This window comes from Camellia sinensis, chromosome 11, assembly GCF_055761805.1.
Source record: "Camellia sinensis isolate YWXY chromosome 11, ASM5576180v1, whole genome shotgun sequence".
In the NCBI taxonomy this organism is placed as follows: domain Eukaryota; kingdom Viridiplantae; phylum Streptophyta; class Magnoliopsida; order Ericales; family Theaceae; genus Camellia; species Camellia sinensis.
This window is the reverse complement of record NC_138971.1, coordinates 87,715,001-87,741,208: the sequence shown is the minus strand read 5'-3', so window position 1 is coordinate 87,741,208 and position 26,208 is coordinate 87,715,001. Positions and strand designations below refer to the sequence as shown.

Here is a 26,208-nt window from a genome sequence, read left to right as displayed (position 1 = left end):
GAAGATGATCATACTTTGAAAAATACAGACCCTTACCAGGAGCAGACTTCAAATACCTCAAGATTCTCATGACAGCCTCAAGGTGAATCTGATGAGGAGCATGCATAAACTGACTAACTATACTGACAGCAACAGCAATATCAGGACGGGAGTGAGAGAGGTAAATGAGCTTTCCCACTAATCGTTGATAGCTCCCCTTATCCACAACTTCTCCTCCTTCATCATCCCCTAATTTCTGATTGGGTTCCAGGGGGGTGGCACATGCCTTGCAACCAAGCATCCCAGTTTCCTTCAACAGGTCAAGCACATATTTTCTCTGTGAAATAAATATCCCATCCTTAGAGCGAGCAACTTCAATGCCCAGAAAATACTTCAAGCTGCCCAAGTCTTTGATTTCAAACTCTTTAGCTAAATATTTTCTCAACAGAGGTATTTCCCCACTATCATTGCCTGTAAGAACTATGTCATCTACATAAACAATAAGTGCTGTAGTCTTACCGTGTGAGGAATGTTTCACAAACAATGTGTGATCTGCCTGACTTTGTTTGAAGCCATATTTAATCATAGCCTGAGTGAATCTCTCAAACCAAGCCCTTGGAGACTGTTTGAGACCATATAATGACTTCCGAAGTTTGCATACTTTGCCTTCTGTTTGATGATCCTCAAAACCCGGAGGAATGTCCATATATACTTCTTCTTCGAGGTCACCATGGAGAAAAGCATTCTTGACATCAAACTGATAAAGCGGCCAATCTAGATTAGCTGCTAGAGAGAGAAGTATTCTGACTGAATTCATTTTAGCCACGGGTGCGAAGGTCTCCTGATAATCAATGCCATATGTCTGAGTAAACCCTTTTGCCACAAGTCTTGCCTTGTAACGCTCAATAGAACCATCTGCTTTGTGTTTCACAGTATATACCCATTTACATCCCACAGGTCGTTTGCCCGGAGGTAACTCAGTCAATTCCCAAGTGCCATTCTTCCTAAGTGCTTTCATTTCCTCAATCATGGCTAGTTTCCATTCAGAGGTAGCAAGAGCATCCTGAAAATGGTTAGGAATGCTAACAAAGGAAATATTGGACACAAACGCTCTATATGAGGATGACAAATGAGAGTATGATACAAACTGTGAGATAGGATGTTGAGTACAAGATCTCACACCCTTCCTCTTGGCAATAGGAACATCAAGATCAATGGACTCGAGAGATTCAAAATTACCTCGACTCTCATCAGAAGCAGGCGATGGCAGTGGGGTAGCAGAAACGGTCCCGTGTATCCAGTTAACTTGTTTTCTGTCTATGTCCCGGACATAAACATGCCCGTCCGTATTCTTGGTGACAGTGGGTTCTATAGTCCTAGTAGAAGAGGGGGGTTCAAGAACAACTGGTTCCACCATAGGAAGCACAGTAGTAGAGGGTGGGGCAAGAACAACTGGTTCCACCATAGGAGGCACAGGACTCACTTCACACCAAGGCTCCCCCGGAAATGAGGACGGTGACACCGGAGAGGACAAGAAATAGGACTGGGATTCAAAGAAAGTGACATCCATGGACACAAACCACTTACGAGACGAAGGGTGGTAACATTTATACCCCTTTTGAGTAGGAGAGTAACCAAGGAAAACACACTTGAGGGAGCGAGGGTCCAACTTACCACGAGAGGGAGAGTGATTGTGGACAAAACAGACACAACCAAATATTTTAGGAGGAATAGAAAACAAGGACTGAGAACCGAGGAGGACGTGAAGCGGAGCCTGTTTGGCCAAGACCTGGGTAGGGAGACGATTAATAAGATGGGCAGCGGTGAGAACAGCGTCGCCCCAATAGGGTCGAGGCACATGCATAAAAAAACACATGCACCGAGCCATGTCAAGAAGATGCCGATTTTTGCGTTCGGCCACCCCATTCTGTTGAGGGGTATTTGTGCAAGAGGTCTGATGGATAATGCCATGAGTAGAGAAATATTGTCCTAACCCAGAATCGATGTATTCCCCGCCATTATCAGAACGAAAGATTTTGATAGTGGCCCCAAACTGAGTACAAATCATCTTATGAAAAGTGCGAAACACAGAGAAAACCTCACTTTTATCTTTCATGAGATACACCCAAGTAGCACGAGAAAAATCATCAATAAATGTAACAAACCAGCGATGACCTTTCACAGACAGAACACGAGAGGGACCCCAAACATCAGAATGTATTAATGAAAAAGGAACAAAACTTTTATTCAAACTGGGAGCAAAAGAAGCTCTATGTTGTTTTCCAAGTTGACAAGACTCACAAAGAAAGTCAGACACATGATGATTTGCGAAACTAGAAGGAAATAAATGCTTAAGTAAATGAAAGGAGGGATGCCCAAGACGCCGATGCCACAGCCATACATCAGCGGGGGTAGTAGAAGACGTGGTGGAAGAATAAGCAAGTTTGTCCGGTTGATCTAGGAAGTAGAGACCATTTGCTGCACTACCACTGCCAATCGTCCTCCCCGTGACAAGGTCCTGAAAAAGACAATGATCAGGAAAAAACGTCACACGACAATTCAAATCCTGGGTAAGACGACTTAAGGATAATAGATTAACAGAAAACTTGGGGACATGGAGAACAGAAGATAGATGTATGGTAGGAGTGACTTGGACTAAACCTTTGCCAGAAATGGAAGAAACAGTTCCATCGGCAATCCTAACTTTGTCCTGACCTGAAGAGGGCTTATAGACAGAGAAAAGATCAGCGGAGCCAGACATATGATCTGAGGCACCAGAATCAATAATCCAAGGCAAAGATGTATGACACAAAAAAGCACAAGGAGAAGATGCTAAGTTACCTGAGCGGGCAAAGGACGAGGAAGCGGTACTGAGAGCAGTAGAAGATCGGCGGTCCAACAATTGGCGCAAAGCATCCTCCAGCTCAGTATCAGAAGCTTGGGTAACAGAAGTAGAAGTAGTATCAAGGGTATCAACGGCACTAGACTGATGAGCCCGGGAATAGGAACCACGTCCCCTAGATGGACCTGACCGACCTCCTCGAGAACCAGACCTATCACTGCGACCCCCGGAGGGAGTCCCATGAAGCTTCCAACACGTCTCACGAGTATGCCGCGGCTTCTTGCAATAATCACAAAATACAGACTCCTTAGCAGCAGACGGATGAGGCAGGCTGAGGCCATCTCGAGGAGTAGACAGTAATGCGGAACGGTCAGTAGAGACAGGGGACATCATAGCAGACCGGCGACTCTCCTCATTTTGTACATAGGAAAATGCCTCCTGAAGTGAAGGAAGAGTATCCATACTCAGAACCCGACCCCTAACTGGATCATACTCCACATTTAGGCCGGCCAAAAATTTAAAGACCCGTTCCCGTGCGATGAACTTCTTGTACCCGATAGAATCAGTAGGGCAAACGGGCTTATAGTCTTCCAGGTGATCAAGGCGTTTCCAGCCGTTGGTGAGGAAAGTGAAGTACTGAAGAACAGTTTGCTCCCCCTGAAGTGTGCTCTCAATAGAGCGGCGCAACTCAAATGCCTGTGAAAAATTCCCTTTGCGGGAATAGGTAACAGCCACAGCCTCCCAAACATCCTGGGCAGTCTCCATAGACAAGTAGCCCTCACCAAGTTCTGGAACCATCGAATGGATAAGCCAACTCATAATTAAAGAGTTGGTAATCTCCCATTGTTCATAACTTGAGTCAGTGGTACTAGGGGCCTGTATCCTGCCATCAACATATCCCATCTTCCCTCTGCTCTTTAAAAACATAGTCAAACTTTGGGACCATGCTAGGTAGTTCTGACCATTAAATAGAGAGGTGGTGATTTTCAGACTAGGGTTGGGATTCTCAATCATGGCAGTAGGTAGAATGGGACTCTCACTCTTTGGTGTTTGAGAAGAAGGAGACACACTGGTGGAGTCTGTCATGGATACAATACTACCGAACCCGCAACACAACTAGGGGTAATCACAAACCTGGAAGGTGGTAGTGATATAACAGGCACAATGACCACTATAAAGATATAACAAAATTAAGAAACCATTTTTTTTTTTTTTTTTATTTTTTTATTTTTTTTTATTTTTTTATTTTTGATTTTTGATTTTTGATTTTTTTTTTTTTTTTTTTTTGATTTTTTTTTTTTTGATTAATTTATGTAGATATCAGGATATATACATATATTTATATATAAATATATATATATCAGGCTATTTATATATATATATATATATATTTATAGATAGACTAGAGTCGGAGAGTATACCACAGTGAGGACGACGAGGGACGACGAGGGACGACGAGTGACGGAGACGACAAAGCTGACGGAGACGAAGAGGGCGACGAGTGACGGAGACGACAGAGCTGAGGAGACGAAGACGAGCTGAGGACCTGAGGAGATCGACGAAGCAGGAGATCAACGAAGACGAAGCAGATGATCCAATCGGCTGATGAAGACGAAGCGGCTGATGAAGACGATGGCTGAAGATCGACGAAGCAGATGATCCAACTAGGTACAGTTTTGAACCCTAACCCTAGAGCTCTGCTCTGATACCATGAAGCTTGGGTAACCAGCTTGGGGAATGATAGAATATCACCCCCTATTTATAAAAGAAGATTAGGGTTTACAAGAAATGCAATTTACAAGATGATCCCTGAGTGCTATCCCTGAGTGCTGATTACAGTGATTACAGACAGACCCTAGTGTGCCTTTAGTGTGCCTTTCGGCGAATATAAAATGCTATCACTTAATATAATATGCTAACACATATATGGTATTTATTGAGTTATCCATATTAAATTCATTTTCAAAGAAAATTTGCATCCATTAACATAAGAGTTTAATAAAATAAACGAGTTAATCGGGTTAATTTGTCCAACCCGTTTACACCCCTTATTAAATGGTCAGGTTAGAATTGAATTCTTTTAGTGCACAACCCATTTTAACCCGCCTGTTTGCCACCTCTACTAAAAGTTAAAGACTCCTCGTCAAAGAAATATTTTAAAATATACATATATCTGAAGAATAAAAAGGATAGAAAATGTACACCTTTTCAAGTTGAAAATTAACTGAGAAGAGATTAGTATACGGGGTTCATGATCCTTGTATACCACCATATCAGAAGAGATACTAGTTAGGACTTGAAGCATACCTTTGAAACAATGCAGATCCCGAAGCTTAGTTCCTGAAGACAGTTCCCACATGTAAACAAGTCCATCACATGTTCCAATGATGCCAACATAACTTGATGCACCTATTGCAGCAGCACTGTAAATTGAAAACTACATTTTAGAATTCTTTTAGTAAGATCCCATCAGCAATTTCATTGTATTAGGATTTAAAAATATTTCTTTTTCAACAGGAAATAAACTGCATGATGCACTTTCACATCAAAATTAATCTCACTCACTAAGGTTGTGTTTGGATCATGGATTTTGGATAGAGATTCAGAAAGGGAAAGTAAATGGTGAGGGAAATAGAGAAAACATTAGTTTATATTTTATTCACATTTCTCTCACTTTTTCCTTTCTCTTTTCCAATCCCGATCCAATCTACAATCCAAACACAACCTAAATAACCTCCACATATCGGTACTTACATTTCTGCCTTATCATGTCAGTAATTGGTTTGTATTAGTAGAAAACAAATTCATGAATGTCCATAATATTCCCACGGGAAAATTTCAAATTATCCCCTTGTGGTATGGCCCTTGTGCAGATTACCCCCTCATTTGGAAATAACCACATAGCCACATTGTGATTTGTGGACTAAAGTGCACTGTTAAGTCCGTTAACAATTTAAACAAAATGACTAAAATACCCCTGTATGTAAGTAATCTAAGTGTGTGAACTACGGATATTTTTGTCATTTGTTTTTAAGGCAAAATGCACTTTAATCCCATGTACTTTATTCCATGAGCGATTTACCTCCTTGAAATTTGAAAATGAGCATATAACCCCTTTATGTTTGGCATGTATTTTACACTTGCCGCTAAATTGCATAGAATGTTTAACAGTGCATTTCAATCTACAAACTACAAGGAGATTATGTGGTTATTTCCAAATCAGAGGAAGGTAATTGGCACATTTGCACAAGGGGGTGAAGTGAAATCTGTTGTACTCCCATTCATGTAGGTTAGAATTTGAAGGAAACAAGCACATCCTCGAGGGTAAACTCAATTTAAAACAAAAAGGAGAAAGCGAGAGTGAAATAATTCCTGAAATTTTAAATATAAAATAATCCTATACATGCAGGAAATATGCATTCACTTGATATGCTACAAAGAAAGTGAGAATCCTTTTTCTTTTACATGGAAATATGTTTTATTTAAAATGCTATGCAAAAAGGTAATGATGTGGCGTATACAAAATTCCCCTCCAGAATGTGGTAGGGCATTTTGATTAGTCTTTCATTTCAAAGTGATAGGACCCAAATCACCCTTATCATTCAGTATGAAAATTCTGGATAATTAATTTAAGGGTAAATTACAGAGTACTCCCTTAAACTATGACTCATTTGTACTTTGCCCCCTTGAAACCTTGAACTATTATCTTGTTACACTAAACACCTTCTGTTAGGATTCAGCCTCAGGATTTAAACGGAATCAAGTCATGTGTGAAGCACATGGCACACATTGAATTTTTAGGAATAATACCCGTTATTAATTTTTTTAGGACAATAATACCCTTATCTCGTGATCCCATTTTAGTGACAATAATACCCTTATCTTAGTGGCAAAGTGCAAACGGGATCACCAAATAAGGGCATTATTGTCCTAAAAATTCAATATATGTGTCATGTGCTTTACATATAATTTGATTTTGTGTAAAGCCTAACAGAATCTTAACACAATGGATTAATTGCAACAAGATAATACTTTGAGGGGGTTTAACTGTTGAGTTTTGAGGTTCAAGGGGGCAAAATGCAAATGGGTTATAGTTATTGTAATTTACCCTTAATTTAAAAATGCCAAGCATACTCAATTTTTGTATAGAAAACTCATGCATGATGAAGTGACAGTGACATTTTTTTTTTTGCAATTATGAACCACACATTATGAACTTTCTATTGTTCCATGAATAGATCTAAATAAACTACATCATTATGTATAAAATTTTTGTACAAAAATTTTGTTTCTATGGCATTGCCCTGATTAATTTTTTGTAAACCATTGCTCTAAACAAATATATATCCATACAAAATTAAAACAATGCCAAAAGTTTAGAACTGAGTCAACCTATACTGCCGATAACAAAGAAAAGAAATATTATGAAACATGAAACGGATATGTTATTGCTTCAAAATGAAACTGAAATTACCTTGGATCCAATGCACTTCCCAAGATCACCCTGTTTTTTGCCAGCAGAGCTAGCCTCCAAAATCCAACTGGGTTTATTTTGTGATTACTTGATTCCAAGTCATGTTGAACATCAGAATTGCAGACAGTTGAGACAAAAATCCAAATAGCCACATCTTCCCCCTCTATTGGAATAGACACATGGTTCTCACCCTGCTCCAATAATGATGTTTTAGTTGTAGCAACAATATTGTTGATGGGGTCCCCATGACCTTCGCTTTGCCACCTAACTAAACTGATTGGCAGGAACTGAAAAACTGAATTACTTGGAGAAGAAAACCTTGCTAAAAAGGTGCGCTTGGAAATATCCCTGAAAGAAATTACAACTACTACTTACCAAAAAAAGAAATAAGTAGCAACTTTACAAATTAACACAGATACAGTGTTCATAACATAATTTATCAAAAGTTTAAACTGTGCTAAACGGAAAGAAACAAAGAAAATATTGCAATTGGAAACAAGAATAGAAAATAAGTAGATACATATTAAGGTAAAAGGTGTCATGATAGTTCAGCATGAAGAGGCATTCCTACATCAAAATAGAAGGGTAAATTACAGTAAACCCAGAAGAAGAAAATAATTGAAAGGCTACCTCTGAATGAGGCCAAGCCATGAATATATATTGAATGAACGTTTACAAATTAAGAAATAAAATAATCAAAGGCACTAAATCTGTGATTTGCACAATCAAAGGCCCAATGAAGACCGTAATAAGTGGGAATAGCTGCTGAAGGCAAAGTCTTACTGGCCAAAATCTGATCCTTGAATCCACGCAAATCGAAATCTAGACTAGTAAACAAGGAGGCAATCATAAACTCTTCCCAATTCCATTTTTGCTGAGTTGAGTCTGCAGTAAAAAGGCAATGCTGCAATAATTGATCCCGCAAATTTTTCAGACAACTATAATACTAAGATAGTGGACTACTTTGTAGCGAAGATGGTATCATACAGATCATACACTCGAGAAACATTACTCTATTGTGAAAAAGACTCATCAAGAGAGTCCCAAATCTCCCTAGGGGTTTCACAAAACTCAAACATGGTTGCAACATTTGGTTCCAAGCTATGCCAAAGCCATCCCATAACACAAGACTCCACGATAGACCAAGCATGATACTCTTTATCATCACCCAAAGGAGGAAGATCCGTAAGGAAGCGCAATTTTTTTCTTTCCACGCAAAAACACCTTCACAACATGTGCCCAAGCCATATAATTTAAACCATTCAATTTCTTGGTAGTAATAGATTTGGGCAAATCATCATCCTTAACTAATGGAGGGTGAGACACACCATCCTAACCAATGGGGTTTTACACTCAGCTATGAGATGCAAACAGGTGAACACAAATAACTCAAAACTAGATCCAACAGATAACAAAAGACAGAATAGGTAACAGCTACTCTGTTATACTAAAACTACCACTGAGCAACCACAAACACCAAGCCAAATTGCAAGGGATAGAACAAGGCAATATTTCTACTAGCGATAACAAAGAATAGGAAGCAAGAATGCTAACAAACAACCACTGAAGCTGTAACAAAAGTGAAGCAGCAGACGAGAGAGAGAGAGAGAGAGAGAGAGAGTTGAACCTCTTAGAGACCAACGAACACTTCTGGTGCACCAAAAAGCAAAACAAACACCAAAGCAAGCCTCAGGAGACTGAGTTGGCTACCATAGAGTAGACCCCAACCAACAAAGCCACCAAACACAGGACAAAATCACAGATACCAAAACTAGCGGCCATAAATTCGAAAAACATTAAAAAATCAAAAAGGCTCATTAACCAACTTCAAAAAATTTCACAAAAAATAACCATAAATATTAGGAGGCAAAACCGAGTAGATCCACAGGTTCACTGAAGCACGACGTCCATATGGATAGTGGCATCACACTGATGTCATCGTACGGATGACGACATCAGCACATTGCAGTCACCTGGTGTTGATCTCCAAGTTCTATTGAACACTTGTGTGAGAAGAATCAGTGCTCTAATACCAAGTTAAATGTAAAGATTTGTAGAAGTTAGGGTTAGGATTAAGGAAAGAGAAGAAAAAGGGAAGAGAATATGGAAAAAATTAGGCTTTGGGTTCTTAATGAAACCCTTCACCTGAGCACTTATTTATACTAAACTCAAGTGTTGCAATATGACAATAATACTCCTCATTATATAATTTAAATAACCCACGACTATTCTAACATGTTGTCTTTGGCATAGCCTGGAATCCTATGTTGCTACCATTGTTGAGTTTTGTGAGGCGTCTAAGCAAATTTGGGGCTCTCTTGCTGATTCTTTTTCAAATCATAGCAATGTCTCTCACATTTATACTCTGCATGAGCAGAATTTTGCAACTAAACAGTTTGGTCGCCCACTCTCTGAGTATTACAGTAGTCTTAAGCATTTGTGGGATCACTTGTTGCAACATCGCCTTTTCACAGTGGAATTGGCCCAACAAAAGTAACATTGTAAGGAGTTTATGATTGCTTCCTTGCTTACTAGTTTAGATTCTGATTTGCGTGGCTTTCACGATCAGATTTTAGCCAGTGCGACTTTACCTTCAGTTGCCAATGCATATTCTAGCTTATTACATTCTTCATTAGGCCACAGTTCTAGTATCTCTAGCTCCACTTCTGCTATGGGCTCTTCCTCTGCTTTGGTTCCTGGTAGTGGTACCACTCCCAGTGGGTCTCATGGCAACCTTGGTTCTTGTGGTCATAGTTCTCGTGGTGGTGGTTCTTATCATGGCTCCTGTGGTGGTTCTTGTAGTGGTCATGGTTCTACTTCTCATGGTGACCGGAAGTGTGATTATTGTGGTTCCACTGGTCATACTGAGCCTTGGTGTTGGCAAAAGTATGGCTGATCATCTACATCAAGTTACTAATGTTGCTACCTCTACTCTGACCCCCTCTAGCTCTGTTGCTCCTTCTTCAGATTCTCATGAGGCACTCACTACTTGGATTAATGAGCTTACTTCTCTTCTTCGATCGGCTCTTCCATCCTCTACTGCCACCCTGGCGAGTTCAAGTAATAAAGCATGTATAGCTCAGTCTAGCCAACATTGGCTCCTAGATTCCGGCACTACTTCCCACATCACTGGTAATTCATCACTTTCTTAGAGTTTACAACCTGTTACCCACAATATTGTTCTTGCTGCTGGGTCCTCCTGGCCTGTCAGTGGAATGGATACCCTTTATTCCACTCACTTTATCTTTACCCACTAGTTTATATGTCCCTCATTTTTCATTTCATTTCATTTATTGTCCGTTAGCCAATTGACTAAATCTCTTCATTGTTCTATAACCTTTTCTCCCACTTCTAGTCTTTTGCAAGACCTCAAGACCAAGAGGATGATTGGTTCGGGGCATGAGCAGCACGACATGTATTATTTGGATACTGATAGCTCCTGCCTACCTTCGTTTCTTGTTTTAAGGGCCACTATTTCTCTCGGATGACTTGGTTATTTTTAATGAAACAGCGATCTGAGTTACCTGATATATTAAATCAGTTTTCTAATGAAATTTATACTCAGTTTGGTAAGCGTATTAAAGTGTTTCGTTCTGATAATGCCTTAGAATATACTCAGTCCGTTGTTAATTCCTTTTGTGTTGATCAGGGTATTGTTCATCAGACTACTCACACTTCTCAGCAAAATAGGGTTGTTGAATGGCACACTGTCATGCGTTAGATGTTGCTCGAACCTTATTATTTAACATGCAGGTGCCTAAACACTTCTGGGGTGATGTTATCCTCACGACATGTTCCCTTATTAATTGTATGCCCTCGGTTGTGTTGTATAATTAGTCTTTGTTTTCACTATTATATCCTTCCTGTTCTCCATTCCCTCTTTACTCCTCGAGTTTTTGGTTGTGTAGCCTTTGCTCATTTTCTTGAATCTGGTCAGGATAAGTTGTTACAATGTGATTGAAAGTGTGTTTTTTTAGGTTATTCTCATACACAAAAGGGTTATCATTGATGTCACCTTTCTTTACTCCACCTCGTTCTTCTCTTCCCAAGGCCAATACCTATCTCCTGATCTTATCTCTTGTCATGAGGAGGAGCCTTCCTTTCCCTCTTCCACTCCTACACCTACTCTCCCTATGCCTAATGTGTTCTTCTCTTATACTCCTACACCTCCTCTTCCATTACTAGATATGTCATCTTCTTCGTCTTCCCTATTGCAGGTCTATCAAAGATCTCACACTCGACATGTTGTTGCTTATGGCTTGGCTAGTACATCTTCTCCGTCTGAGGTTCCTATCCCCTCTTCTCCTCCGGCCTCTACTGATTTGCCAATTGCTTTCTGTGATGGCAAACATACTTGCACTCAACATCCTATTTCCAAGTGTTAAAACCTATCACCTACTTCACCCACTTAAACCTACTCCACTAAACCTAACCCACTACACCACTACCACCTCCACTTCACCTACTCCTCACCTACTACACTCACCCTCTCCTATATAATGAGCCACTCACCATTTGTAATATCAAAAAACATACATCAATCTATATTACATCAATAATACAATTCTCTATTTCTCTTTATACATTCAATTTCAACATGGTATCAGAGTAGGTTTAGAACCTAATATTTTCGCTTCACCGGCGGGCGGCAACCTCACCTTAGCCGTCCGCCGGACCTCAACCTAGTCTGCTAAAATTTTCTACACGTACCTTGAAATTTCCTTTCTTCAACCTGCTGAGTGCACAAACCACAGACAGCACACTGTATTTTGCTTTTTCTGACTTGGTTGGGTTCAGCGTTTGGTACCTGGTTGAGGAGGGAGGTTGCGCTGCCGTCAATTGGGGGGGACGATGGCGTCCTGTCAGTGTCGCTGTGTGTGTCTAATAGTAATACCAGCTGCAGCTACAAATACGCCTCCGATATTTCCATTGTCGTCGATTCTCGATCTGAGAGGAAGTACAGGAAGAAGAAGGAGATTTTCGGGCATTTCTTCCACAAGCCCTAGCTTTAGCTTCAGGGGAAGACAAAGACAATGCCTCCTCTTCAACAGAAATTCTGAGTCCACTTGTACTACTAGTGGTCCCTTTCATCGATGCAACTCTCAACTGGGCGGAGACCTTGCCCCTGCTACCTCTGCAGCCTACGGAGTGCTTCTCCTTGTTGGTGGTCTTTTTGCCTATACAAGAACAGGAAGCAAAGGATCGCTTCTAGGAGGCCTTACTGGTGGATCTCTAATGGCTGCAGCTTACTTTCTTATGCAAGCATCAGAGATGAAGGAAATAGGGGATGCCCTTGCGTTTGGATCCACCTTCCTCTTTGCGTCTGTATTTGGTATAAGATTGGCAGCTACTCGCAAAATAATGCCCGCAGGGCCTTTGTTAGGTCTTTCCATCTGTGCGTTGGCTGTGTCTCTTAAGGAGCATAAAGAAGAAAAGAGAAAACCAAACAGGGGGGGCTCTCTCTATCTTTCTGATTTTTGGTGAGACCAAACCCACGGTCTCTCTCTCTCAAACAACAAAGTCACACGCTGTTCTTTCTTTTCTTTCTTTATTTATTTCTTTCTTTTCATTCCTTTATTACATCTATACCCATATCCATCATCACACTCTTTCTTTATTTATTTCTTTTAATCACCTTTTGCACCTCCCTCACCGACTCCCTCACCACAAAATAGAATTTTTTATTTATTTATCTTATCTTTTTTATGTTCCATTTTTCACAATAAAAATAAAAATAAAAATAAAAAATAAAAATAATAATATAGCTTTGCACACCAAACCATATTTTATTCATCTCAGGGATCAACCCCGATCAAAAAAAAAAAAAAAAAAAACACACACACAATCAATCAAAACAAAACACCCAAAGATTTGTTTTCTTTTCTGCAGCCGGCCACCCATCGACCTCACTTCTTCGCCTATTCCGCCGGTCTTTTCTTCTTGTCTCCGTCCTGGGCGGCCCTTGACGGTGTTGCCTCTATGTTTCCCACTCCACTGGGCACGATCACTCCACCCTGCTCCTCCACTACAGCATATGGCGGACCTCCAAATCGGAACATCACGGTGGCCTTCCGCTTCAGCTCCTTGTTTTCCGCCTTTAGCACACTTATCTCTGCTCGCGCATCCTTATACATGCGCTGGAGCAGAGCCAGTTGGGCGTTTAAATGCTGCACCTCATTTGTCCTACTCTGCAGCCGGTGCGACAGGTTTGTGACCGCAGTCATGGTTTCCACACATGACTTCAATGTATACTGATTGGCTTCAATGTCAGTTTGCACTGCCATTTTTTGCTCCACAGACCGCATAGGAAAGTTCAATGGAGCAAACCCTGGGGCGCTTGGTTGAGGTTCACTGGCCCCCGCACCAGTTATCTCTCTTGTTGACTCGTTAAGGTCTGGAAAGAGAGTGAGCAGACCACGGGAAGACGAAGCCATTTTCTGGACAACAGAGTGTTACAGAGTGTCTCTCTCAGAAATCTCTCTCAGAAAACAGAGTGTTACAGCGTATCTCTCTCAGAAATCTCTCTCAGAAAACAGAGACACCAGAGTGTTACAGAGTATCTCTCTCAGAAATCTCTCTCAGAAAACAGAGTATTACAGAGTATCTCTCTCAGAAATCTCTCTCAGAGAACGAAGAGGTTTCCACTGGTTAGTTATGCTTTCAAGCCTCAGCCTCCGCTTCGGTTTATAAAGACCATGATGAAGAGGCAGACACGCGCATCGCGCGCCACTTGACGCCAGACGACAAAACGGGCGCGCAAGCCAATGTGGTCACGCGTCTCGCCATCATGTCCGGCACACCTTTTTATGGAATGGGCGCGCCTTTTGATGGCCCGTCTTTTGATGGCATGCCTTTTGATGGCACGTTTTTTAGATTGGGCACACCTTTTGAGGGTCCGACAAGACTCTGTAAACTGTCCCGACACTGTTTCCGGTTAGCTCCTTCAGGGGTCCGACAAGACTCTGTAAACTGTCCCGACATTGATTCCGGTTAGCTCCTTCAAGGGTCCGACAAGACTCTGTAAACTGTCCCGACATTGATTCCGGTTAGTTTCTACAAGGGTCCAGCAAGACTCCGTAAACTATCACAACAACTGTCACAACAGTGTCTGTTACAACGGTCCGACATGACCCCGTAAACTGTCTTCTACATCGGTCCGACATGACCCCATAAACTGTCTTCTACATCGGTCTGACACGACCACACAGTGTCTGCTACAACGGTCCGACATGACCCCATAAACTGTCTTCTACATCGGTCTGACACCGCCATCCAGTGTCCTCTACACCGTTATGACACCACCATACAGTGTCCTCTACATGGTTATGACACCCCCATACAGTGTCCTCTACAACGTTATGACACCACCATCCAGTGTCTTCACCAATGGTCTGACACGACCATACAGTGTCTCTTATCCTCTTTTATTTTTATGTATTTTCTTGTTTTGTAACTCTCTCCAAACTCAAGTTGGTTAGTTCCTATCCCCCTTGAGTTTGCGGGGGGCTGTTAAAACCTATCACCTACTTCACCCACTTAAACCTACTCCACTAAACCTAACCCACTACACCACTACCACCTCACCTACTCCACTAAACCTAACCCACTACACCACTACCACCTCCACTTCACCTACTCCTCACCTACTACACTCACCCTCTCCTATATAATGAGCCACTCACCATTTGTAATATCAAAAAACATACATCAATCTATATTACATCAATAATACAATTCTCTATTTCTCTTTATACATTCAATTTCAACACCAAGTTTGCTTCCTATTCTTGTGTTTCTCCTATTTTCCTTTCTTTTGCTTGTAGTTTGTCTTATTTGTCTATTCCCACTTCTTATCAACAGACCTTGTCTAGCTACGGTTGGAAACATGCTATAGGTAAGGAGACAAGTGCTCTCCACCAGAATTAGAGATGGGAGCTCACTACTCTTCCCTCTGGGAGGCCTACTATTGGGTATCGTTGGATTTACACTGTCAAGTATCTCCCTGATGGTTCAGTTGAATGCCTTAAGGCCCGTTCGGTTGCAAAAAGCTACACCCAAACTTATGGTATTCACTATCTTGAAACCATTTCCCCTATGGCTTGTCTTAATCAATGCGGATCCTTCTTTCTGTTGCTGTTAGTTGTTCTCGGCCCTTATATCAGCTTGACATAAAAAATGCATTTCTCCATGGTGATTTGCAGAAGGAGGTATATATGTACCAAACTCTTGGTTCTGAGCACCTTGTTTGTTGTTTCCGGAAAGCTTTGTATAGATTGAAGCAATCTCCTTGTTTTTGGTTTGAGTGATTTAGTCATGTTGTTGTTACACCCCAAACAATGCCATGTGCTATAACTATCTCATCACACAAAATACTTGAAGTGAAGCTTAGAAATGAGTACCTAGGAAACTTTGAGCATGTGAATCTTACTATCAATTGTTAAGACTTAAAAACTAGTCACCTCTTGAACATGTTGAGCAAGTGTGTATCATATCAAAAGCATTGTTACATGACATGACCAAATACCCAAATACCCACCTTAATTAAATTACCTTACAATATCCTAGAGATAGAACTATGAAATGATAAGACGAAACTTTAGAAGATGAATACAATTAGCAAGAACTTAGAGATGAGGCATATGCCTTAATGAAACAAACTTGAGGAAAGAAATACTTGAATATTACTAAAAGTTAGAGGACACCTTAGGTCTAAGATTTGTGAATGCTAGAATGTGCTTATGCACTAACTGAGGAGCATAAAGATCCTAGACTGATGTGCTCATCATTTTAATACTATATGTCAGTTTGCTAAATGGGATTAGTGTTAATTAAGTAGGATTAATTAAGCTTAATCATGATTAATTAAGCTAAGTTAGATTAAGTTAAACCTTCATTAATTAGAAGTCTAACCTTGATTAATTGTAACTAAGATTGATTAATTAAACTAATGATGGAGATTAAGGAAAATTGGTGAAGCATACACCTAGGTGAAGCAAAAAGCACCTTATCTTTTGTCTCATACAACCCTTGTCTTGCCTAACTAGATAAAACCAAGTCAAGAAGAGAAGAAAATCTGTAGGAATCAAGAATAAGCTAGAAGAAAGGAGAAAGAACAAGAAGATAAGAGAAATAAGGAGAAAAGAAGAGAGCTTGGAGAGATCAACCTAGAACACCATCTTTGACTAAGAAGCGGAAAAGAAGAGAGCTTGGAGAGCACTTTATTCGGGATTTATTACTTCGGAAACAGCTTGTGACTCCATATGTTAGGTCCGACGAACAACTAGGTGATATTCTTACTAAACCAGTAGCCCGACCTACTTTCCAATGTCTTTCTGCCAAGCTGGGCATGTTCAATATCTATGCTCCAGCTTGAGGAGTGTTAAAATAGTTGTGTTATTATTTATGTAATGAGGGGTATTCGTGTCATAATGTAAGACTTTAGTTTATTATAAATAAAGGGCTGATGTGAAGCGTTGATTCAATTTTGATCAAACCCTATTACTACCTATAGTCTCTCTCTCTCTCTCTCTCTCACACACACACACACACACACACACACATCATTTTAAAACCTTGAGTTTAGACATCTACCTACAACCCATCAGCCACAACACCACCACTATCTCCATCGCCGCCCACCAATTGCCTCCAACTCCACTCCTTCCTCCATCACATTCATCACTACAGGTGGTCTATGCCACCACAGCCCCCTTCATATAGGCCACCGAGATCTTTGAAGATGGTGACGACAACAAATTTGAGCTTGATGGATTAATTCTTGATGTTCGGGAGAAGATGATTTGTTGGTGATCCTTCACTGAACTGATGAAGTTTCATTGAGAGAGAGAGAGAGAGAGAGAGAGATGTTCAATCTATTGATAAAGGGTGTCGGTTTGCTTTGGTAAATACTAAAATGTTGTTGTTTGTTGATCTCCCTAAAGATGAACAGGTTGATAAATGGAATGAGGGTTTATGGTTCTGTATGTTGCTTTGGGGGATAGATGAATTTTGGGTTAATTTGATTTGATTAGGATTTGGGATTGATTTGATTGGGTGGGGTTGAGGAAGACAATTATAAGGTTACCAATTGAAGGATAAAAAAGTAAATTGATATTTTCTGTTTAACGGTGTTAATGACTTTTTTTAATTCATATACATTAACTGTCATCTTTAAAACATTAAGGAGTAACTAAAAAACGGGTCATAGTTGAGAGAGGTTTATTGTATGACCAAAATAAAATTCAGCACTAATCTATTTCTTCCCCATGGACTAAATAAAAACTTCTAGGATAAGCTGCTATGATGATGAACTCAAATGTTGAAAAGATGTTCAAAAGATCTTTTTTTATTTTTATTTTTTTGAAATTAAGGGATATTCATATAAATCATGTTCCTATACAACTAGTAACAAAAACAACAGGATTTTGACTATGGTGGAAATCAAAATAATTCCAGATTTACAACTAGAGAGGAGAAATGTTTCTGAATCTTTCAAAGCTAAATTACATTTCATTTCCTTGGGCAAAATTACAGTATATGATGATATTAAAGTTTCAGAATCTTGTATTCGGTGAAGACCAATATGAGGCCAAACTTGAAATTTAAATAGTTTGTAACTTAATATTTATTTAAAAAATAACTTCAGCAACTTGAGTGGGACAAAAGAAGATTAAAATATTAAGAAATTATATGGAAGATTTTGATGTTCTAAAAGTTATATAATTATTTTAGTATACAGATCAAGATAATAGAGTTAACGAAATTTAATATATCCAGCAGGAAGGGAAGGAAACAATGTAAATAACTAAATTTTGTAATTGTATTCAGTAATATTGTAATTGTGAAACATTGAAAAGAGATTTGAAAAGGTAAGGTTTCTGCAGTGTCAATGATTCATAAACCTTCCAATTTTACGGTGATTTTGAAAGACCCTTGGACAGAAATGAATATGAATGACGATATTTATGTGTAGATGAAATAAAATGACATAGGAATTACAACATAAAAAAGCGCATACCATAAACTAAATTCCCCGAAGCCATTATGACCAACAACAAGAGCAGAACAGTTAGGAATTCTCTTCAACTCCACTATGCAAGGAAATATGCAGTCAGAAGTTGATAAATCACATTCCTCCACCTGTGCACTGTGACCGATGAACTAAAATCCAGTCAAAGCATTTCCGAATCATACTTGATAATGAAAAAAGAAAATATTAAGACAGAAAAAACAGAAGTATTGATTAAAATTAACTAACTTGCGGAAATACTATAGTAGGAACTATCAAGTCTCGAAAATAGCTCTACTGAAATGTGCTTGTGACTTCCCAAATTTCTCGAGGATAAAGTAATACCACCTCAACTTCAACTTTTTATATGAAAAGAAGTCTCCGGACATAATTAAACCTTAACCATTAGAGATTCAATAGTACACCACAAACAAATTTAAACTTCGAGATTATCTGGTTACGACACTTGTTCGTACTAAATTTAAGAAGAGAAGTTGAAAAACAAGGAAAGGACTAGCAAGGGGCTTGGATGGCTCTAGGTCAACCACGGCTCAGAAATGTGACACCCCAAAGAAAGCCACGTACTATACCTATATCATTATCCATCTTTGAATACCTTAGGTCAAATTAACTATTCCATTGTCTATCTCCTTTTACAAATACCTTATTTAATTACCTTACAATGTTCTAGAGATAAAAATATGAATTGTTAGGATAACAACTTGGAAGATGAATACATTAGTTAGAAAACTTAGGAATGTTTGTGCTTGATAGAGAACGTAAGGAGCTTAGAAGAATTTGAACATGGAACTTTGACATGAGATTTAGTTAGTATCAAAGATTAGGGAATTCATCTTGAACTTGAATACTGAACACTTCGATGATTCAAGGACCATAAGTGAGGAACTTAATGATCTTAGTCTAACAAGAAGAGTTTAATGAATACTTAATTAAAAATTAAGAGAGATTAGCAAAAGTTAAGTAGGATTAATTAAGCTAATGAAGATTGGTGATGTGGGTCGAAAGGTACCACATTGAGGCCACTTAAGTTACATTTATAGCCCTTGAAGCACGGTTATTTGGCAGAGATGATACATTTCGTCTACGTGTGCAGGTTTGGTGAACGTGCAATTTCAGGTAAAAAGTGGCACACAAGCAAGTACTCCACTCAAGAAATGGAAACCCACCGTGGGAAGCATGCGCGAAAATTTCAGTTCGATTTTTGTTCAATTTTTACCAATGGTTAAGACTCAATATCATACAGTTGTTCGGAATATCTGTTCTGATAATGGTTGGGGAATACATTTCAAATGAATTTCGTTCCCATCTTAATCAAACCGATATTCTTCAACTTCGTGCCCTCATACCCTCGTACCCCTGAGCAAAATGGTGTAGCTAAATGTAAAAACTATCATATTATGTCTATTGTGCGGTGTCTCCTTGATGGTATGAGTGTTCTCAAGTCATATTGGCATATGGTTGTCTTTACTGCTGTTTATCTTATTAATCGAACCCCTAGTCGTGTTTTGCATGGTCTTACTCCATTCCATGTTCTTATGCCTCACACCACTCTATTTCCTCTCCTATCACATGTCTTTGGGTGTACCTGTTTTGTCCAAGATCGGAGTCCCACTCGCACTAAGTTAGATGGCAAGTCTATACGTTGTGTTTTCTTAGGGTATTCCTCCATGTCCAAAGGGTACAAGTGTTTTGATCCTGTGTCTCGTCACTTTCACCACACTTTGGTTGTTACTTTTTGTGAAGATCTTCCATTTTTGGTACTAACCCCTCTTTGTAGGGTTCCCCTCTAGTTGCTTCCAGTGCCCTGTCGGTTCCTATTTTGGACAAGGTTACGAAGAGGTTGTTTCCCCTTCTCATTCTCTACCCTTACCCCTCTCGCCCCCGCCGTTGCAAGTATACTCTCATCACCCTCGCTCTCAGCTACCCTCTGTCGCCTCTCCAATCCTTAGGTCAGGTAATTCTTCTCCTTTAGATACGGCCCCTCCACCTCTCCTCGTAACCCACCTCAAGATCGACATCCTCCAAACCGTTAGGGTTATTTAAGTAGTACTAACCATTCCGTTTCCCAATATCTTTCTTATGACAGAGTTTCAAATTCATATCGGTCTTTCCTTGGAAAGCTTGAGTTGGATACTATTCCTCGTTCTGTGTCAGAGGCCCTTCAGAATCCAAAATAGATAGCAGCTATGCAAGCTGAGATGGCATCTTTAGAACAGAATCACACTTGGGATCTTGTTTCTTTACCATCTAAGGAGAGCATTGTTGGCTACAAATGGGTGTTCACAATTAAGTATTTGGCCGATGGCTCTGTTGACCGCTACAAAGCACAACTGGTAGCTCAAGGCTTCACACAGGTTCCTAACAAGAACTTTGGGACAACTTTTGTACCTGTTGCCAAGCTTACTTTTGTCCATCTCCTTATCTCTCTGGCAGCTTCTCATTCTTGACCTCTTCATCAGCTTGATGTCAAGAATGCATTTCTTCATGGGGATCTTCTTAAGACGATTTACATGGCTCCTCCACCCGGTTTCCGAGTTGAGAGGGAGTTTTGGAGGAAGGTTTTTTGTTTACGCAAGTCTTTATATGGTCTAAAACAATCTCCCAGAGCATGGTTTGATCGCTTCAACTCAGTCATCTTATCCATGGAGTTCGTTCAGTGTCATTCAGATCATACTTGCCTCATCCGTCGCAATTCTGTGGGTCAGTGTATAGTTTTGCTTGTCCATGTAGATGATATCATACTCACAGGCGATGACTCCATCGGCATCGATCAGGTAAAAAGGGAGTTGAGCAGAGTATTTGATATCAAGGATTTGGGGTCTCCCAAATACTTTCTAAGGATTGAGGTTGCTCGCTCTCGTCAGGGGATTTCTTTGTCTCGGAGAAAGTATACTCTTGATTTGCTTCAGGATACTAGTATGTTGGGTTGCAAACATGTCTCAACCCCTATGGATCCCAATATCAAGCTTACATTAGAGTCTAGCGAGTTATTAGACGACCCAGGCATGTATTAGCGTCTTGTTGGCCGTCTCATTTATTTGACCATCACTAGACCTAACTTGACATTCACGGTTAGTGTTGTGAGTCAATTCATACATGCACCTCATACAGAGCATCTTGACATTGTACACTACATTTTGCGATATCTGAAGACTTCTCCTAGTTTGAGACTGTTCTTCATAGCTGGTTCTCAAGCTGGACCCTCATGTTTCACTGATGCTGACTATGCAGGATCTAGAACTGATCGGGGTTCCACTTCTGGTTTCTGTACTTTCTATGATGATCGTCTTATATCATGAAAAAGTAAGAAACAAGCAGTTGTTTCTAGATCTTTTGCAAAGGCTGAGCATCAGGCTATGGCACAGGGTACATATGAGATTCTATGGCTTCGATCTATTCTTGCAAAGTTGGGTTTTGAGAGGTTACACCTTCCTCTTTGCTTTGTGACAACAAAGCAACAATTATGCTATCCTCTGATTCAGTACTTCATAAGCGTACTAAACACATTGAGGTTGATATACATTTCATTAGAGAAAAGATACAGACTGGTATTGTGAGTCCCTTATTTGTCTCTTCTTCTGAGCAGTTAGCTGACATGTTCACAAAATCTATGGGTCCAACATTACTCCAGTTGTCTATTGCCAAGCTACATTTGTTGAATGTCTTCACACCAGCTTGAGGGGGAGTGTTGAAATTAGAGATTCAGAATATTGTATTTATGGTAGTATGTATAAAATTCGTGATTGCACAAATCGTGAATTTAATGCCTTGTTTATTTTATTTCCTATTTTGTACATTGATTCAATATATATACACATTGTCTTGCCTCACTCAAGGTAAGCCATTCCATTATTTCATTCTTCTTAATCCTCGTCAGCTCCTTCGTTTGGCTCAGTAACTGGCATAAGAAGCAATGAGCTACGAGGCCCAGTAGGAACAACCTACCCAACACTACCCACCCTAATGTAGTACAAGAACTCATAGATACAAGCAATTTGATAAATGAATGATAAAAAATAAGAATGAACAAGAATACGAGTAATATAACGATAAGCATAATAACAATAAATTGCAGAAGCAACAATCAATAAGAAACAACTAGTAAGTTCAAATCTCTCTAGCGTTCTATTATCTAAGTTAGTTCTAAGCAACTCCCCATGGAGCGTCGTACTTACCCAACCATTAGTACTGGACCCGGAATATGTACATTAAAACACACCGATAAACACCAAGGATGCCTATGTCTCGAATTACGTACTCAAATTTGTAACATCGTTGGTCTACCCCAAGGGAATGACCTTCCAGGGATTCTCTCCCTGTGTAAGACCCTCACCATCACCTTCACGCCAAAACCAAATCCGTTAAGGAGCCAGAATTACTTCTGGTGACGTTTTAGGGTTCAAAATCCAATTCACACAATAGCACCGGGGTGCACCCTGAACATCTAGCAATACATGCAACTTTCATATCCTCATTACCATGTCTTGTGCATACCCCATACCACCCGGTTCAACTCTGGTTAGACACATTCATATCTTCACAAGATTTCAATGAAGGAAACTTTCCACAAGTAATGAAAAACAAAGACGAACAAAAAACAAGGCAAACCACACATGTATCGGGAATAACCACTTAAAATATAATCTTAATTGATGTTAAAATCATAATACGTGAGGGCAGACAAGTGATTGTGAGGAAACTAGGGTGAAAATGAAAAAGACTCCATACTTGGTACACTTTTAAAACAGATTCTGCTATTTCCAGTGCAGGTAGTTTGGATTGCAAAAATAAAAAGAGGCATAAAACGATGCCAAACAGTGGCAAGATCAGAACCATTTGTTAGATAAACAAGTTAGGAACATTTTCTAGAAGAAATTAAAGACCAAAAGCTTCTGTAAATATGAGCAAAAAAATTTCAAAGAAAATAGGACAGAATCTGTCACAGATTAGTAAAATGGTCATTTCTCTCTCAATATGTACTGGTTTTTAATGAAATCAGTGGCAAATGAAAGATAACTCGTACATCTAACTATCCCAATTGGTCTTGCATGAAAATACATTTTGTGGAGAAAATGGCACTTGTTTGAAGTGACCGTTGCTGCTGTGTCGAATGCAGCAGCTGGGAAGGATGGCTATTTCGGGTGTAAAATACCCTCCGATGATTTTATAAAAATCCATACATGTACTATATTTAGTAATCAACCTCCAGTAGATTCAGATTTTAAAAGAGGTTTTCTAAAATTTATCGAAACTTTACAAGTTGAATAAAAGCCAAAACAGTTCTGGAAATTTATTATTTAAGCAAGGGAAGTCAGCATCTTTGTTCCTAACCACATGCAAGATGAGTCAAGAATGTAAAAAAAGACGAAATCTAGCATATCTATAAACTAAATTATGCTGGAAATTTGTGTTAATACATATAATATGATAGTGGTGTTGGTGGTAGATAGTGGCATGTATAGAATATGATAGTGGTGTTGGTGGTAGATAGTGGCATGTATAGAATATGATAGTGGTGTTGGTGGTAGATAGTGGCATGTATAGAATATGATAGTGGTGTTGGTGGTAGATAGTGGCATGTATATAATATGATAGTGGTAGATAGTGGTAATATATAATATGTAAGTGGCATATAATGGGTTATAATGATGTTTGTAATATCTCCTATATAAGGAGTGTCATTTGGTCTTGTAAAATAAGAAGTTTTGAATATAACAGAAATATATTTCTTCTTCCTCATATTTTCTAAGTTAGGAGTTCTTCTTCCTCATATTTTCTAAGTTGGTATCAGAGCAACAAAAAACGCAGCAGCCCTAAAACCGTCATAGCCATGTCGGAAGTCACGTCCGAAACCACTTCAACCCCTGCCGCTGCCATTCCGGTGAAAACGTCCAACTCTCACTCTGTCCAAATCACCACCATCCGCCTAAATGGTGATAATTTTCTCCGCTGGTCACAATCTGTCCGGATGTATATCCGTGGGCAAGGAAAGATCGGTTACATCACTGGTGACAAGAAGGCTCCTGCTGTTAATGATCCGTTGTTCGACAGTTGGGACGCTGAAAACTCCATGGTTATGACATGGTTGGTCAATTCTATGGAGGAGGATATAAGCTCTAATTACATGTGCTATCCTACTGCACAAGAATTGTGGGATAATGTTAGTCAGATGTATTCTGACCTAGGAAATCAATCTCAAGTTTTCGAATTAACTTTGAAGTTGGGAGAGATTCGTCAAGGAGATGATTCCGTCACCAAATATTTCAATTCGTTGAAAAGGTTGTGGCAGGATCTTGACATCTTCAACACATACGAATGGAAATCGGTTGACGACTGCAACCACCACAAGAAAACTGTGGAAGACAGCCGTATTTACAAGTTTCTTGCCGGCCTCAACATTGAGTTCGATGAAGTGCGAGGAAGAATTATTGGCAGACCTCCTCTCCCATCCATTGGCGAAGTATTTGCCGAAGTCAGAAGGGAAGAGAGCCGAAGGAGCGTCATGCTTAAGAAAAAAGGTACTGGTGAATCAATTGAAATTTCTGCTTTAATTAGCGATGCTGCGGCCAACAAGGCTGCAAATTACCAGCGCAGGTTTGATGATAAGCCACGGGTCTGGTGTGATTTTTGCAACAAGCCTCGCCATACACGCGAAACGTGTTGGAAGATCCATGGCAAACCTGTCAACTGGAAAAGCAGCAAACAAGGAGAGAAGAATCGTGGCTTTCCTACTGCTAATGAAGCCGATTCAGGTCCCTTCAACAAAGAGCAGATTGATCAACTCTTAAAGCTGATAAAATCCAACTCCTCATCCGGTACTCCTAGTGTTTTGTTGGCACAAACAGGTAGAAATCCTAAAGCCTTCTCTTGCCTAAACTTCTCTCCGTGGATCATAGATTCCGGTGCCTCCGATCACATGACTAGTTTTTCCCATTTATTTAATACCTATTTCCCTTGTTCTGGTCATGACAAAATCAGAATAGCCGATGGTAGTTTTTCACCTATTGCAGGAAAAGGATTTATTAAACTAACTGAGAAAATTAATCTCAATGCTGTTCTTCACGTCCCCAACTTAGCCTGTAACCTTTTGTCTGTCAGTAAACTATCTAAGGATTCTAATTGTCGTGTTACATTTTTTGAATCCCATTGTGAATTTCAGGACCAGAACTCGGGGATGATGATTGGGCGTGCTAGGATGCTTGAAGGTCTTTACTACTTTGATGAAGTACCTGTTAGTAATAAAAAAGCTCAGAGCTTTAATAGTACTAGTTCAATCTCTGTTCGAGAAAAAATAATGCTATGGCACTATAGGCTAGGACATCCTAGTTTTCTTTATCTGAAACATTTATTTCCAGAATTATTTCAAGGGATTGATTGTTCTTCTTTTCATTGTGAAAGTTGCATTTTTGCAAAATTTCATCGCTCTACTTATTTGCCAAAACCTTACCAGACTTCCAAACCTTTTTATTTGATTCATAGTGATGTTTGGGGCCCTTCTAAAATCACTACTCTTTCTGGTAAAAGATGGTTTGTTACATTTATTGATGACCATACCCGCTTATGTTGGATTTATTTGATGAATAAAAAATCTGACGTGAAAAATTTATTCACAAATTTTTACAATATGATTGAAAACCAATTTCAAACCAAAATTGGTATTTTACATTCTGATAATGGAACAGAATATTTCAATGAGCAGTTGGGTGAGTTTTTGGAAAAAAAGGGAATTTTTCATCAATCTACATGTCGGGATACCCCTCAACAAAATGGCATTGCAGAACGAAAAAATAAACATCTACTTGAAGTTGCACGTGCTATAATGTTTTACATGCATGTTCCTAAATATTTATGGGGTGAAGCAATTTTAACAGCCTCTTATTTGAT

At 39.5% G+C, this 26,208-nt stretch overlaps 1 protein-coding gene and 1 long non-coding RNA gene across 5 annotated transcripts in view; both read right to left on the bottom strand.

The window, feature by feature from the left end:
* LOC114289075 (DNA binding protein) overlaps positions 1 to 26,208 on the bottom strand; it is a 76,432-nt gene that overhangs the window by 10,539 nt on the left and 39,685 nt on the right. For 3 of the 4 annotated variants that reach the window (XM_028232703.2, XM_028232704.2, XM_028232707.2), the window contains exons 12-14: positions 18,313 to 18,441; positions 7,296 to 7,643; positions 5,129 to 5,244 (exon numbers count right to left, since the gene is read on the bottom strand). In XM_028232703.2, the coding sequence (XP_028088504.2) occupies positions 5,129 to 5,244; positions 7,296 to 7,643; positions 18,313 to 18,441 (593 nt within the window). The remainder of the gene's footprint in view (positions 1 to 5,128; positions 5,245 to 7,295; positions 7,644 to 18,312; positions 18,442 to 26,208) is intronic. The other variant, XM_028232706.2, reaches the window with a different exon arrangement.
* On the bottom strand, positions 11,867 to 13,127 carry LOC145802023 (uncharacterized). The gene is made up of 2 exons (XR_014344197.1): positions 12,542 to 13,127; positions 11,867 to 12,436 (listed from the first exon to the last, which is right to left on the bottom strand). It is a non-coding gene; the product is annotated as an uncharacterized LOC145802023 (long non-coding RNA).